The following is a 15,204-nucleotide window of genomic DNA, read 5'->3' on the forward strand; positions in this document are numbered from 1 at the left end:
GATGTTTCTAAGAGGGAAAATGTACTGGTTGAGTATGCTTACTCTGTACCTGTACAAGGTGTGGTGTTGGACCAAGACCAGGAGGAGAGTGGCTGTGATTGGACAACCGATGGATGTGATAGGGGAAGAGTGGAGTATTTGGACTGGAGTCATGCCTCCATTAATCAGAAAATGTTAAGAATGCAGAAGAACCAGACTTGAACTTAATCTTGACAGAAAGCAATCACATTGGGTCTGGGAGCAGGGAGATGTGGTTTCTTGCTGAAGATGAAAACCCACACACATTGCAAAGAATTATAAAATAATTTAGACACTAGTACACTTCAGGACATTTGACACAAAAACCTGTTACATATACATTTGTATTTATTATACAAAATTGAAAGATATCACGACACTGACATGTGAAGTCATAAAAAAAAGGACAAACAATTAAACCATTATACAAGTAATCTTACAGTACATTGCCAGTGCATTAAAAAAAGCTTTCTTCTTAATAACAATGGGCTCGAATCACCAGTTCATATCCATGCAGTAGTAGTTTTAGTAGCTTTTCAGAATTCTGATCTACAGTATTGAGGAATAGGATGAAGTTACCCCTAGACACTGATCTAAGACCAGTTTTGCAAATCCCTCCTAATGGTTAAGGTTAGGATTGAGTAATGGTAAGCTGATCCTAGATCTGTGCCTGAGGAAAACTTCTACCCAAAGCCAGTATTGACACCTTGGACAGGCTCAGAGACACATTATTCAACCACACAGTTGCTATGCCAACCAAAAACGTCATGACAGAGAAGACTGCAGTTCTGTATCTCACCACCAGAGTGGGACATGCAGGTCTACAACAACCACAGAAATGCACTGGTTAATTAATTATATATTTTTGCAATATGATACCTCCTAGAGTCAAAGTGAGTTACTATTATCCTTTTATTTTGAATTGTCTGGAATTAAAGAGTTAAATATTCAGGTACATAATAAATAGATATATCCATAATGAATTCCTCCAAAGTTTTTTTTAATTTTTTTTAACATTACTAGACTTAGTTTGGTTAACACATAAAACAGACCACGGTTGTGATCGTCCATTTCCCTTTTCTATTCTTTTTTTGAGTCGACAGTTTGTTGCAAAGTCTTGTGTATCACTACAATACGAAATAGTACCAAAAACTTGACACTGCTTGAAACTTTACTCTCTCACACATAGTGACATGCGAACACACACACACTCCCACACACACACACACACACACGCGCAAATGAACATATACAAAGGACGTTGGGAAAATGAAGACAGATTGTTTAGACCCATGCAGGCACCTCCATCAGAGGCATTACTCAGGCAGCAAGGTTGTACATCTCCCACTTTTGGCATGCTTGTCTGTTTATCACATTATTCACTTCACAGAGTAGGGTGAAATTGACCCTAAACACTGATCTAAGGTCAGTTTTGTGTTTTTTCTCCCCGTAATGGTGAAGGTTAGGATTTGAGGTGGGTACGCTGATCCTAGATCTGTACCTAAGGGCAACTTCAACCCAGAGCCACATATTCACAGTACAGGCTGTTTTGAGTGCTGTATCAACTCAAGCAAACAAGACTGAGAGGGAGGAGGGTTGTATGAGTGAGAGTAGACTAACTGTCCACAGAGGAGTGCTTTCCTCTGTGGAAAACAAACAAATGGAAACTTGACGACGCATATCTTTACACCAGATCAAATCGTTTTCCCACTGTAAAAAAAAAAGTCCAGTAATTCTCTTTCTCTTAGGGCCAAATCCTAACTTAAGATCAAATATTCCATTGACATGAATGTGTTATTTACACAAACATGAGTTAAATTGCCGTTACGTGGTGTCTCAAGTCAAGATTCGTCCCGAAGAGAAGTAGTGGTCATTATGGTGATGTTTTAGTAGTACCAGACGTATCATCATGACAATGGCCGCCATGTTGGCTGTTTCTCCTGGACCAATGAGAGCCCTCAGAACACGGTGCACCTCTTGCCCCTCTTCTTGACGGGTGGGGGGCAGAGCACGGCGCGGATGGCCTCGTCAAACACAGTCTTCAACCCTCGCTGGGTCAGGGCAGAGCACTCCAGGTACTTCACAGCACCTGACCACCACACACAAACAACAACACGTTTATTTCACATCTATAAACATAGAACAAAAAAACATCTGACTGGGTAAGTAGATAAAGGGCTTAATTGACAATCTCGCACTATCCCAGACTCAGCAATATGACATCATCTCACACAGCGGGTCACTTCCTGCTTAGAGCAAAACCCTGTGAAAGTAACCGCTCCTTCTGCTTTACTTCCGTATCATGTCCCCTAATCTTTTGAATGGGCTTCACGATTATATCATGAAATTCGTGAAAACACAGTCATTTAAGATATATACATAAAATTATATTTGTGTTTGTTGATGAATTTACTTCTACCAGATTTATTTTATTAAGTTTTTGCCCTGAAGACCATTCAAAAAGCCTACAAAAGTTTTATTTAAACTACAAGGCTACTTCCTGGAAAACCACACGTCACTTGCATAGCGTATTAACAACAGAATCCAAATCTGCCAAGACCACCACTAATGGCTCTTCCCAATGTGGGCATAGATGGGCAGATACCCACACCCACACAGACTGACCTATCTCCCGTGCCATGGCCAGGCCCTGGGGGTAGGTGATGGGGGACAGCTTCTTGTCCCTCAGCCTTTCGATGGTGTCCTTGTCATCTCTCAGATCCAGCTTGGTGCCCACCAGGATAATGGGGGTGTTGGGGCAGTGGTGTCTCACTTCAGGGTACCACTGAGACAGAGGGTAAAGGTCATTAGATCAAAAGTCAAAGATGGAGAGCAAGGCTGGGTGGAACAGAGCTATTGAAATAAAACCTCTAATCTAGTCTGTAGGGCCATAGATGGATTATAGGACTATTATGGCTAGAGTAGAGGAGAATAGTATAATAAAATAGAACACAATTAGGCACTGCTGAAATAACCTCACCCATTCTTTAAAAACACAACATCCCAATTAGTGAATCTTCCTTTTGAACCAGAGTCATATAGAGAGAGAGAGTTTGACAAACAGAAAGGTGTGTGATGTCATCTAAGAGCATTGTAATGCTTTTGGGTTGAAACCACAATGGCCAAACTCTCTCTATCTATATGCAGGACTGTAGCTACAGAACATGAACCAGGGAGAGCTATAGATGTGCTTCTTTAGGTCAGGCTCGGCAGGTCCCTTGTTCCTGTGTCTGTGAGCAGGAAGGTTCAGTACTGACCTTAGCTCGGACGTTCTCAAAGGAGGCCGGGCTGACCAAGGAGAAGCATATCAAGAACACATCCTGGGGAGAACCATAGAGAGACAGACCTTAGGATGAAACCACTGAGATCAACCAACCACGGAATCACCTGACTCCACATGGGACAGACTGGAAGAAAAGCTCTGCTGCGGAATAGTAGATTGCAAATCAATCCTTCACAGAAATGTAATGGGTTGCGTGTGTGTGTGTGTGTGTGTGTGTGTGTGTGTGTGTGTGTGTGTGTGTGTGTGTGTGTGTGTGTTACCGTCTGTGGATAGGACAGTGGTCGGAGTCTGTCGTAGTCTTCCTGTCCTGCTGTATCCCATAGACCCAGATTCACTGGTTTCCCATCTACCATCACATTGGCAGAGTAGTTGTCAAAGCTAGAGAGACAGATAGGGAGATAGGGAAAATATCTTTATCTCTGAATGCACGCTCTATGTAAAGTATACTTGTCAGAAACACAAACACTACATAGAGGAAAGCAGACTTACTCTCACTCATTCACTCACTCACTCGTGTGTGTGTGTGTGTGTGTGTGTGTGTGTGTGTGTGCGTGTGTACTCACACAGTGGGTATGTACTCTCCGGGGAAGGCATTGGTGGTGTAGCTGATCAGCAGACAGGTCTTACCCACGGCCCTGAGAGAGAGATTCGGTTCTTACTCACTGCTATAGAAAAACACAAGTCTAATAACAAGACAAAAAAATGCTGCTGAGGTAGGTAGGCTGATACTCAGCGTGTGTGTGTGGTTCTGCCCTTCTCTCTCTTTCAGTTTAAGTATCACACAGACACTGGCCTACATTCACTTTGCCTGGGGGACATACTACCACCCTCACGCCCTACTGCCCCCATCCCTGTTATCGACAAACACACAATACAGGAAGGGTTGGTGACAGTGGTGTGTGTGTGTGTGTGTCTATGATTATGTGTATCCTGTATGTCAAAATTATATGAACAGATTGATGGTGGCATGGCAGGGTAGGGGATGAATGGTGTGCGTCAGAATGTGTGTGTGTGAGAATAGGAAGAGAGGGGAAGAGGGAGGGGTAATGAAAAATAGTTTTTTTTGTGAGCGCAGGCCACTAAAAGTCTATTGGTTGCTCTGGGAATGACTGATTAGCAGATGCAATTTTAACACATTATGCTAATAACTGATGTCATTAATTGATTAATGACCCCTAGTCATCAGAAATCCTCCAAAAGGGATTTGGCATTAGTAGGGCACTGTAGATATCAACATTTAGCCTAGTACAGACACACTCAGATATAGGATCAATTCGTTCTATAGTAAAATAACTACATAGGCCTACTATACAATTAGCTGTTTTTCATACCAAACCCCCAAATACTGTAAATGCATTTATTATGCGTGGTAGTTAATTATGGATCGTGCATGAAGGCAGTCAAAACTATAACTGTATAGAATATAATATTATTTATATTATCACACATGGTAAAAAAAACGGTTGTAAATTAAGATTCTTATAAAACAACGCCTAGAGATTCCTTAGCCCGCATCGTCACTGATGAAGCCTAATTCCGACGGCCTACGACGCGAGTAGGTGTTTCCCATAGCATCGCTACAGCCTGGGCGTTTTCTCAGCGTAAAAATACAAAACTGTACATTTTACACATCCCACATCCCGCATGATATTACAAACATTCCACAAATGAACGGAATTTAATTCGTTTTTTTATAACCTAGCTGTGCATTTCCAAGTGAATGCTTAGAAAGAAGACTTCCCATATAACAGAGAGCCCCAGCCCCTTTTCCTACACACTGCATCTCCCATCCATGACCGCATCAATGATCACACACACAGAAAGGATGAGAAAAATATCTCTACATTGAGATTAAGATTCTTACCCGTCGCCGACCACCACGCATTTAATTGCTTGCATTTGCGAAGTTGCAGGCGGTGTCACAAAGCCGACAGAAGTGTTTTTCAAAATATTTCACAATGAAAGCTAGCTGTGATTTGTATGAGAAGCGGGCCAGTCCGCTCAGCTTTTGAGCCGCAGTGAAAGGGGTCGATGAAGAGTGGCGCCAGAAAACAACGGAAAAGACCGAGCGTATTTAAAGGGCCAGTGACCATCCGAACTGTATTTACCGCTTTCTCTTAGTATTTCTTTGTATCCCCAATTAGCCGCTGCCTTCCTGGGGTCCAAACAGGAAACAAAACACAACAAATAAAATACATAATATACATAACACTACATAATACAAAGCAAAATGCAGTACAAAATATATAAACATGTCTGTGTCTCTTTACAGTCCCCTGGTCCCATAATGTGTTTTTTATCTGGTTTTTGAATCTGTTATTATTGCTAGCTTGAGTTACCTGGGGTGGTAGAGAGTTCATTGTAGTCATGGCTCTATTTAATACTGTGCGTTTCCCAGCCTCTGTTCTGGACCTGGGGAATGTGAAGAGACCTCTGCATGTCTTGTGTAGTACCAATGAGTGTCCGAACTGTGTGCCGACTGCTTGAAAAGACAGTTCGGAACTTTTAACCACACAACACCTAGCACAAAGACCAGTAGTGATGCAGTCAATCTCTTCTCAACTTTGAGCAAGGGAAGATATACATGCATACCACTGAAATTCACCTTCTGTGTACATCTAAGTACAATTCGTGCTGCTCTGTTCTGGACCAACTGGAATGTCCTTCTTTGTCGCATAGGACCACACAGCTGGGAAGTAGTCCCAATGGACAAAACTAGGTTCTGTAGGACCTGCCTGTTTGATTTAGATGACAAGAAAGCAGAGCAACACCTTATCATGGACAGACCTCGTCCCATTTGAGAAAACATTGAGTCTACATTGAGCTCCAAAAGTATTGGGATATAAATCATACAATGACTATGCGGTTAAAGTGTAGACTGTCAGATTTAATTTGAGGGTATTTACATCCATATTGGGTGAACCGTTTACAAATTACAGCACCTTTTGTACATAGTCCCCCCATTTTAGGGGACCAAAAATATTGTGACACATTACCTTTGGTCCCATATTCATAGCACACAATGACTACATCAACCATGTGACTCTACACATTTGTTGTATGCATTTGCTGTTTGTTTTGGTTGTGTTTCACATTATTTTGTGCCCAATAGAAATTAATGGTAAATAACGTATTGTGCCATTTGAGTCACTTTTATTGTAAACAAGAATAGAACATGTTTCTAAACACTTCTACATTAATGTGGATGCTACCATGATTACAGATAATCCTGAATGAATCGTGAATAATCAAATCAAATCTTATTTGTCACATACACATGGTTAGCAGATGTTAATGCGAGTGTAGTGAAATGCTTGTGCTTCTAGTTCCGACAATGCAGTAGTAACCAACGAGTAATCTAACCTAACAATTCCACAACTACTACCTTATACACACAAGTGTAAAGGGATAAAGAATATGTACATAAAGATATATGAATGAGTGATGGTACAGAACGGCATAAGCAAGATGCAGTAGATGGTATCGAGTACAGTATATACATATGAGATGAGTAATGTAGGGTATGTAAACATAAAAGTGGCATAGTTTAAAGTGGCTAGTGATACATGTATTACATAAAGATGGCAAGATGCAGTAGATGGTATAGAGTACAGTATATACATATGAGATGAGTAATGTAGGGTATGTAAACATTATATTAAGTGGCATTGTTTAAAGTGGCTAGTGATACATTTTTTACATCAATTCCCATTATTAAAGTGGCTGGAGTTGAGTCAGTATGTTGGCAGCAGCCACTCAATGTTAGTGGTGGCTGTTTAACAGTCTGATGGCCTTGAGATAGAGACTGAAAAACAGCTTCTCGGTCCCTGCTTTGATGCACCTGTACTGACCTCGCCTTCTGGATGATAGCGGGGTGAACAGGCAGTGGCTCGGGTGGTTGTTGTCCTTGATGCTCTTTATGGCCTTCCTGTGACATCAGGTGGTGTAGGTGTCCTGGAGGGCAGGTAGTTTGCCCCCGGTGATGCGTTGTGCAGACCTCACTACCCTCTGGAGAGCCTTACGGTTGTGAGCGGAGCAGTTGCCGTACCAGGCGGTGATACAGCCCGACAGGATGCTCTTGATTGTGCATCTGTAAAAGTTTGTGAGTGCTTTTGGTGACAAGCCGAATTTCTTCAGCCTCCTGAGGTTGAAGAGGCGCTGCTGCACCTTCTTCACAACGCTGTCTGTGTGGGTGGACCAATTCAGTTTTTCCGTGATGTGTACGCCGAGGAACTTAAAACTTACTACCCTCTCCACTACTGTCCTGTCGATGTGGATAGGGGGGGGTGCTCCCTCTCCTGTTTCCTGAAGTCCAATATCATCTCCTTTGTTTTGGTGACGTTGAGTGTGAGGTTATTTTCCTGACAACACACTCCGAGGGCCCTCACCTCCTCCCTGTAGGCCGTCTCGTCGTTGTTGGTAATCAAGCCTACCACTGTAGTGTCGTCCGCAAACTTGATGATTGAGTTGGAGGCGTGCATGGCCACGCAGTCGTGGGTGAACAGGGAGTCCTGGAGAGGGCTCAGAACGCACCCTTGTGGTGCCCCAGTGTTGAGGATCAGCGGGGTGGAGATGTTGTTACCTACTCTCACCACCTGGGGGCGGCCCGTCAGGAAGTCCAGTACCCAGTTGCACAGGGCGGGGTCGAGACCCAGGGTCTCGAGCTTGATGACGAGTTTGGAGGGTACTATGGTGTTAAATGCTGAGCTGTATCGATGAACAGCATTCTCACGTAGGTATTCCTGTTGTCCAGATGGGTTAGGGCAGTGTGCAGTGTGGTTGCGATTGCGTCGTCTGTGGATCTATTGGGGCGGTAAGCAAATTGGAGTGGGTCTAGGGTGTCAGGTAGGGTGGAGGTGATATGGTCCTTGACTAGTCTCTCAAAGCACTTCATGATGACGGAAGTGAGTGCTACGGGGCGGTAGTCGTTTAACTCAGTTACCTTAGCTTTCTTGGGAACAGGAACAATGGTGGCCCTCTTGAAGCATGTGGGGACAGCAGACTGGGATAAGGATTGATTGATTGATGTCCGTAAACACACCAGCCAGCTGGTCTGCGCATGCTCTGAGGACGCGGCTGGGGATGCCGTCTGGGCCTGCAGCCCTGCGAGGGTTAACACGTTTAAATGTTTTACTCACGTCGGCTGCAGTGAAGGAGAGTCCGCAGGTTTTGGTAGCGGGCCGTGTCAGTGGCACTGTATTGTCCTCAAAGCGAGCAAAGAAGTTATTTAGTCTGTCTGGGAGCAAGACATCCTGGTCCGCGACGGGGCTGGTTTTCTTTTTGTAATCCGTGATTGACTGTAGACCCTGCCACATACCTCTTGTGTCTGAACCGTTGAATTGCAACTCTACTTTGTCTCTATACTGACACTTAGCTTGTTTGATTGCCTTGTGGAGGGAATAGCTACACTGTTTGTATTCGGTCATGTTTCCAGTCACCTTGCCCTGGTTAAAAGCAGTGGTTCGTGCTTTCAGTTTCACGCGAATGCTGCCATCAATCCACGGTTTCTGGTTTGGGAATGTTTTAATAGTTGCTGTGGGTACGACATCGCCAATGCACTTTCTAATGAACTCGCTCACCGAATCAGCGTGAGAAAGTTACAGATGCACAAATATCATACCCTCAAGACATGTTAACCTCTCACCATTACAATGACAGGGGAGGTAGCATTTATGTTGGGGGGAGGGGGGGTATGATATTTGTGAGTCTAACTTTCTCACTCATCATTATTCACGACTCATTCAGAATTATCCGTAATCATGGAAGCATCCACATGAACTTTTTACTACTTTCATACACATAAGTGACACTGAGTGTACAAAACATTAGGAACACCTGCTCTTTCCATGACATAGACTGATCAGGTGAAAGCTACAGTTGAAGTCGGAGGTTTACATACACCTTAGCCAAATACATTTAAACTCAGTTTTTCACAATTCCTGACATTTAATCCTAGTAAAAATTCCCTGTCTTAGGTCAGTTAGGATCACCACTTTATTTTAACAATGTGAAATGTCAGAATAATAGTTGAGAGAATGATTTATTTCAGCTTTTATTTCTTTCATCACATTCCCAGTGGGTCAGAAGTTTACATACACTCAATTAGAATTTGGTAGCATTGCCTTTAAATTGATTAACTTGGGTCAAACGTTTTGGGTAGCCTTCCACAAGCTTCCCACAATAAGTTGGGTGAATTTTGGCCCATTCCTCCTGACAGAGCTGGTGTAACTGAGTCAGGTAAGTACGCCTCCTTGCTCGCACACGCTTTTTCAGTTCTGCCCACACATTTTCTATGGGATTGAGGTCAGGGCTTTGTGATGGCCACTCCAATACCTTGACTTTGTTGTCCTTAAGCCATTTTGCCACAACTTTGGAAGTATGCTTGACATCGCCAATGCGATGTCAAGCATACATTTGTCCATTTGGAAGACCAATTTGCGACCAAGCTTTAACTTCCTGACTGATGTCTTGAGATGCTGCTTCAATACATCCACATAATTTTCCTCCCTTATGATGCCATCTATTTTGTAAAGCGCACCAGTCCCTCCTGCAGCAAAGCACCCCCACAAGATGATGCTGCCAGCCCCGTGCTTCACGGTTGGGATGGTGTTCTTCGGCTTGCAAGCCTCCCCCTTTTTCCTCCAAACATAATGATGTTCATTATGGCAAACAGTTCTATTTTTGTTTCATCAGACCAGAGGACATTTCTCCAAGAAGTACAATCTTTGTCCCCATGTGCAGTTGCAAACCGTAGTCTGGCTTTTTTTATGGAGGTTTTAGAGCAGTGGCTTCTTCCTTGCTGAGCGGCCATTCAGGTTATGTCAATATAGGACTTGTTTTACTGTGGATATAGATACCTTTGTACCTGTTTCCTCCAGCATCTTCACAAGGTCCTTTGCTGTTGTTCTGGGATTGATTTGCACTTGTCGCACCAAAGTACATTCATCTCTAGGAGACAGAACGCATCTCCTTCCTGAGCTGTATGACGGCTGCGTGGTCCCATGGTGTTTATACTTGCGTACTATTGTTTGTACAGATGATCGTGGCACCTTCAGGCGTTTGGAAATTGCTCCCAAGGATGAACCAGGTCTAAAAAAAAAAATCTGAGGTCTTGGCTGATTTCTTTCGATTTTCCTATGATGTCAAGCAAAGAGGCACTGAGTTTGAAGGTAGGCCTAGAAATACATCCACAGGTACACCTCCAATTGACTCAAATTATGTCAATTAGCCTATCAGAAGCTTCTAAAGCCATGACATAATTTTCTGGATTTTTCCAAGCTATTTAAAGGCACAGTCAACTTAGTGTATGTAAACTTTTGACCCACTGGAGTTGTGATACAGTGAATTATAAGTGAAATAATCTGTCTGTAAACAATTGTTGGAAAAACAACTTGTGTCATGCACAAAGTAGATGTCCTAACCGACAAAACTAGGTTTGTTAGTTTGTTAACAAGAAATTTGTGGAGTGGTTGAAAAAATAGTTTTAATGACTCCAACCTAAGTGTATGTAAACTTACGACTTCAACTGTATATCCCTTATTGATGTCACTTGTTACATCCACTTTAATCAGTGTAGATGATTGTGGACTACATTAAAAAGGAAAAGGAAAAAGAGGACTGAGCATGCCCCTATTCTCATCGACGGGGTCGCAGTGGAGCAGGTTGAGAGCTTCAAGTTCCTTGGCGTCCACATCACCAACAAAGTAACATGGTCTAAGCACACCAAGACAGTCGTGAAGAGGGCACGACAAAACCTATTCCCCCTCAGGAGACTGAAAAGATTTGGCATAGGTCCTCAGATCCTCAAAAGGTTCTACAGCTGCACCATCGAGAGCATCCTGACTGGTTGCATCACTGCCTGGTATGGAAACTGCTCGGCCTCCGACCGCAAGGCACTACATAGGGTAGTGCGAACGGCCCAGTACATCACTGCGGCAAAGCTTCCTGCCATCCAGGACCTCTGTACCAGGCGGTGTCAGAGGAAGGCCCTAAAAACTGTCAAAGACTCCAGCCACCCTAGTCATAGACTGTTCTCTCTGCTACCGCACGGCAAGCGGTACCGGAGCGCCAAGTCTAGGTCCAAGAGGCTTCTAAACAGCTACTACCTCCAAGCCATAAGACTCCTGAACACCTAATCAAATGGCTACCCAGACTATTTACATTGCCCCCCCACCCCTCCCCATATTTTACCCCGCTGCTACTCTCTGTTGTTATCATCTATGCATAGTCACTTTAATAATTCTACCTTCATGTACATATTACTTCAACTAACCAGTGCCCCCGCACATTGACATGTGACTAATAACATTTGATCTGATGTGGAGGAGATTTCCATGCCTTGAGACAATTGAGAGATAGATTGTGTATGTGTGCCATTCAAAGGGTGTGAATGGGCAAGACAAAAGATGTAAGTGCCTTTGAATGGGGTATGTTAGTAGGTGCCTCGCGTATTGGTTTGAGCATGTCAAGAACTGTAATGTTTTTCATGCTCAGAAGTTTCCCGTGTGTATCAAGAATGGTCCACCACCCAAAGGATATCCAGCCACTTGACACAATTGTGGTAAGCATTGGAGTCAACATGGGCCAGCATCCTTGTGAGTCGCTTTCAACCCCTTGTACAGTCCATGACCTGACGAATTGCGGGTGTTCTGAGGGCAAAAAGTGCAATTCAATATTAGGAAGGTGTTCCTTATGTTTTGTACACTGTGTATATTTTGACCATGATAACTTGCTATCTAGGGTTGAGTGATTTGTCCCAAAAACAATGCTTTAAGTTTGAGATATTTAGTAGCAGCCTATTGCTAGTTAACTACTCTTAAACTGACTGGAGCTCTATGTTAAGGGTGCCAGTTATATTTTGTACTGTCGTAGCTGACGTGTATACAGTTAAGTCGTCAGCGTACATAGACACACAGGCTTTATTCAAGGTCATTGGAAGGTCATTAGTAAAAACAGAAAACAATAATGGTCTAAGCCGGCTGCCTTGCAGTACACCACACTCAACCGAATTTGCATTAGAGGCTTCCATTATAGAAAACCCTCTGTGTTTTATTAGATAGGTAACTCTCCTCTATGATAAGGCAGAGGATGTAAATCCATAACACCTACGTTTCAGAAATAAGTTACGATCAACGATATCTGTGGCACCATGAGAGGCATGGGCATAGGTGTGGCTGAAGGATTCCTAGTGCAGCACCATGGACAGAGCCACCCACATCAGCACAGGAGACAGGTGCGCTCACTTCGGCACCATAGCCAGCGGCACTGGCTGCAGCAATGTGGAAGGCTGCACTACCTGCAGGCTGGACCTCACTCAAGTGGAGCAGTTTGGAAGACACAGAGTGCCTACTCGCCCACTTACACTGTGTTTCTCGCTCCATCAGGAGAGTTACGAACTCTGCCAGTGAGGCCACACCGCTGCATGAGACTACAGGTGGCCGCCGTCTTTAACCACCCTCTTGCCTGAACCCTTGTAGACTAGAATGCTAGAGGCACTAAAAGCTGAAGTAAAAGCATCTGAAACATGCTCTTTTGTTGTGTGTTTACACATTGCCAGCTTGTGTTATCGGGCAAACCCCACTGTTCCTGACAATATCAAAAGCTGTACTTTTAAGGAGTTTGTCTTTTCTCCAATGTTTGACAACCATTGATTAAAAATATGGAATCTTGTTGATTTATGACTAAACAATTTAGCCTAAACTTAACAAAAAACAAGTTTTTATTGAGAAAAAAACACAGTACCAATCCCAAAACTGCAGTGCAAAAACCATATAAACACATAGAAAAATGTACATCACACATAGGGCTGTTGTGGTGACCATATGACTGCAGGTGTGGCACTAATGAGTCAAGACAGCAGTAAAATTCCATGTGAAGGTTGAGTCATGGTAATCTCCTTTCATGTACTCTGGACATAACACTACCATCAGGTCACTAATGGCCTGGTACTCAGGGCTCTACTGTTCATCTAACCACTCTGACATCAATGCAAACGCAAACGCAATCGAAAAACACATCAAACACATCAAAACAGCAGGCCTATAGCACTTTAAAACTCACCTCACTGTGATGATCAATTTGAAGAAAGACTGTTTCAACCTGCTGTTGAACATAAGTGGTTGTTGTGGATGTTGTTTCAAAGCCTAACAACGAAATGGACAGTGATTTCAAAGGTGATGATTCATTTAATACACCCATACACATTTTAGAGCTTATGCATTTGCATAGGCTTATGAGCCCAAACCCCCAAAAAATAAAATTACGATTTGTTGCGAAAACATGTTATTATCGATGTTCCCGAACAGATTTCACTTGGTTTCCCAAATTAAGCACTGGGTAGCTGCAGGAACAAGGTTGGAGAGCCAATGGCATAAAGCGTTTGGGCGGAATATCACCTAACAGAGCAGTGAGAGCATGCTCCTCAAACAGTGGTTGATACTGGAGTGAAATAAATGTTTTTATATTTTTTTCTCAGCTGCTAATATTAAGCACATTCTCTGCTATAAAACCCAAGTAGATTACCAAACGGACTGGCGAGAAAGCGCGTGGCCTTCATTCGCTATTCCAGTGCATACAGATTATGTATTTTTCCCTGCTCCTCTTTCTGTTCATTTGATAACGGGACATTCTAAATTCAAAAGTAATTTTACATAGTAAAGACCTGTTGCTTCAAAAGATCACTTTCACACTCAACATAGTCACTTCATATGCGCAGTCGCTCTGTAATGGGAAAAATATAACATATAACAACAGTAGGCCAACTCATATTTTGTTCTTCTAAAATACATTTTCTTTTGAACTGACTAAAATAAATAAATGGATTTATTCTGATGGTGTAGAGTAAATTGACTTAGACTTTTTAAAATGTTGATGTTCCAAAGGCACGCCTGGAGATGCTAAAAGTGTTTATGTTAATTAATGATCAATTACCAGTGGGACAGGCAGTCTTTTGCATTACAATAACCATCTGACAGAATGTTATGACTGCCACAGCTCTAATCACACACCATTCAATTTCACTTGATTTGCTGATTTGTACAACCATAAAAGCTTCAAGGATTGTGATATGTAATAACTGTCAGTCATTGATATCGATGAGCACATGTTAAAACCTGGTGTAAGTAGCTTGTGAACACAACAGTTTATTACTATCCCTGACTGTGACTGAGTCTGAGACAAACTACAGTGCATTCAGAATGTATTCAGACCCTGACTTTTTCAACATTTTGTTAGGTCACATCCTTATTCTAAAATGGATGAAATTGTTTTCCCCCCTCATCAATCTACACAAAACACCCCATAACGACAAAGAAAAAACGGTTAATTTTTGATTATTTTTGCAAATGTATTATGAATAAAAAACAGAAGTACCATATTTACATAAGTATTCAGACCCTTTGCTATGTGACTCGGAATTTAGCTCAGGTGCATCCTGTTTCCATTGATCATCCTTCTGATGTTTCTACAACTTAATTGGAGTCCACCTGTGGTAAATTAAATTCATTGGACTTGATTTGGAAAGGCAAACACCTGTCTATATAAGGTCCCACAGTTGACAGTGCATGTCATAGCAAAAACCAAGCCATGATGTCAAAGGAATTGTCTGTAGAGGATTGTGTACAGGATTGTCTGTACAGGATTGTGTCGAGGCACAGATCTGGGGAAGGGTACCAACACATTTCTGCAGCACTGAAGGTCCCCAAGAACACAGTGGCCTCCATCATTCTTAAATGGAAGAAGTTTGGAAGCACCAAGACTCTTCCTAGAACTGGTCGCCCGGCCAAACTGAGCAATCGGGGAAGAAAGGCCTTGGTCAGGGAGGTGACCAAGAACCCGATGGTCAATCTGACAGAGCTCTAGAGTTCCTCTGTGGAGATGGGAGAACCTTCCAGAAGGACAACGAT

At 42.8% G+C, this 15,204-nt stretch overlaps 1 protein-coding gene across 2 annotated transcripts; it reads right to left on the reverse strand.

Moving 5' to 3' along the window:
* Positions 1–352: 352 nt before the first annotated feature.
* rac3b (Rac family small GTPase 3b) lies at positions 353–5,309 on the reverse strand. Of its 2 annotated transcripts, none has more exons than XM_038975436.1 (6): positions 5,166–5,309; positions 3,865–3,936; positions 3,562–3,679; positions 3,276–3,338; positions 2,644–2,803; positions 353–2,107 (listed from the first exon to the last, which is right to left on the reverse strand). In XM_038975436.1, exons 1-6 carry the CDS (start codon positions 5,198–5,200, stop codon positions 1,977–1,979), a joined length of 579 nt encoding a protein of 192 aa, XP_038831364.1. In that variant the 5' UTR covers positions 5,201–5,309; the 3' UTR covers positions 353–1,976. The 2 variants fall into 2 exon arrangements, with proteins under 2 accessions (XP_038831364.1, XP_038831365.1); XM_038975437.1 differs by having other exon boundaries at positions 2,640–2,803.
* Positions 5,310–15,204: the final 9,895 nt, after the last annotated feature.

This window comes from Salvelinus namaycush, chromosome 35 (genome assembly GCF_016432855.1).
Source record: "Salvelinus namaycush isolate Seneca chromosome 35, SaNama_1.0, whole genome shotgun sequence".
In the NCBI taxonomy this organism is placed as follows: domain Eukaryota; kingdom Metazoa; phylum Chordata; class Actinopteri; order Salmoniformes; family Salmonidae; genus Salvelinus; species Salvelinus namaycush.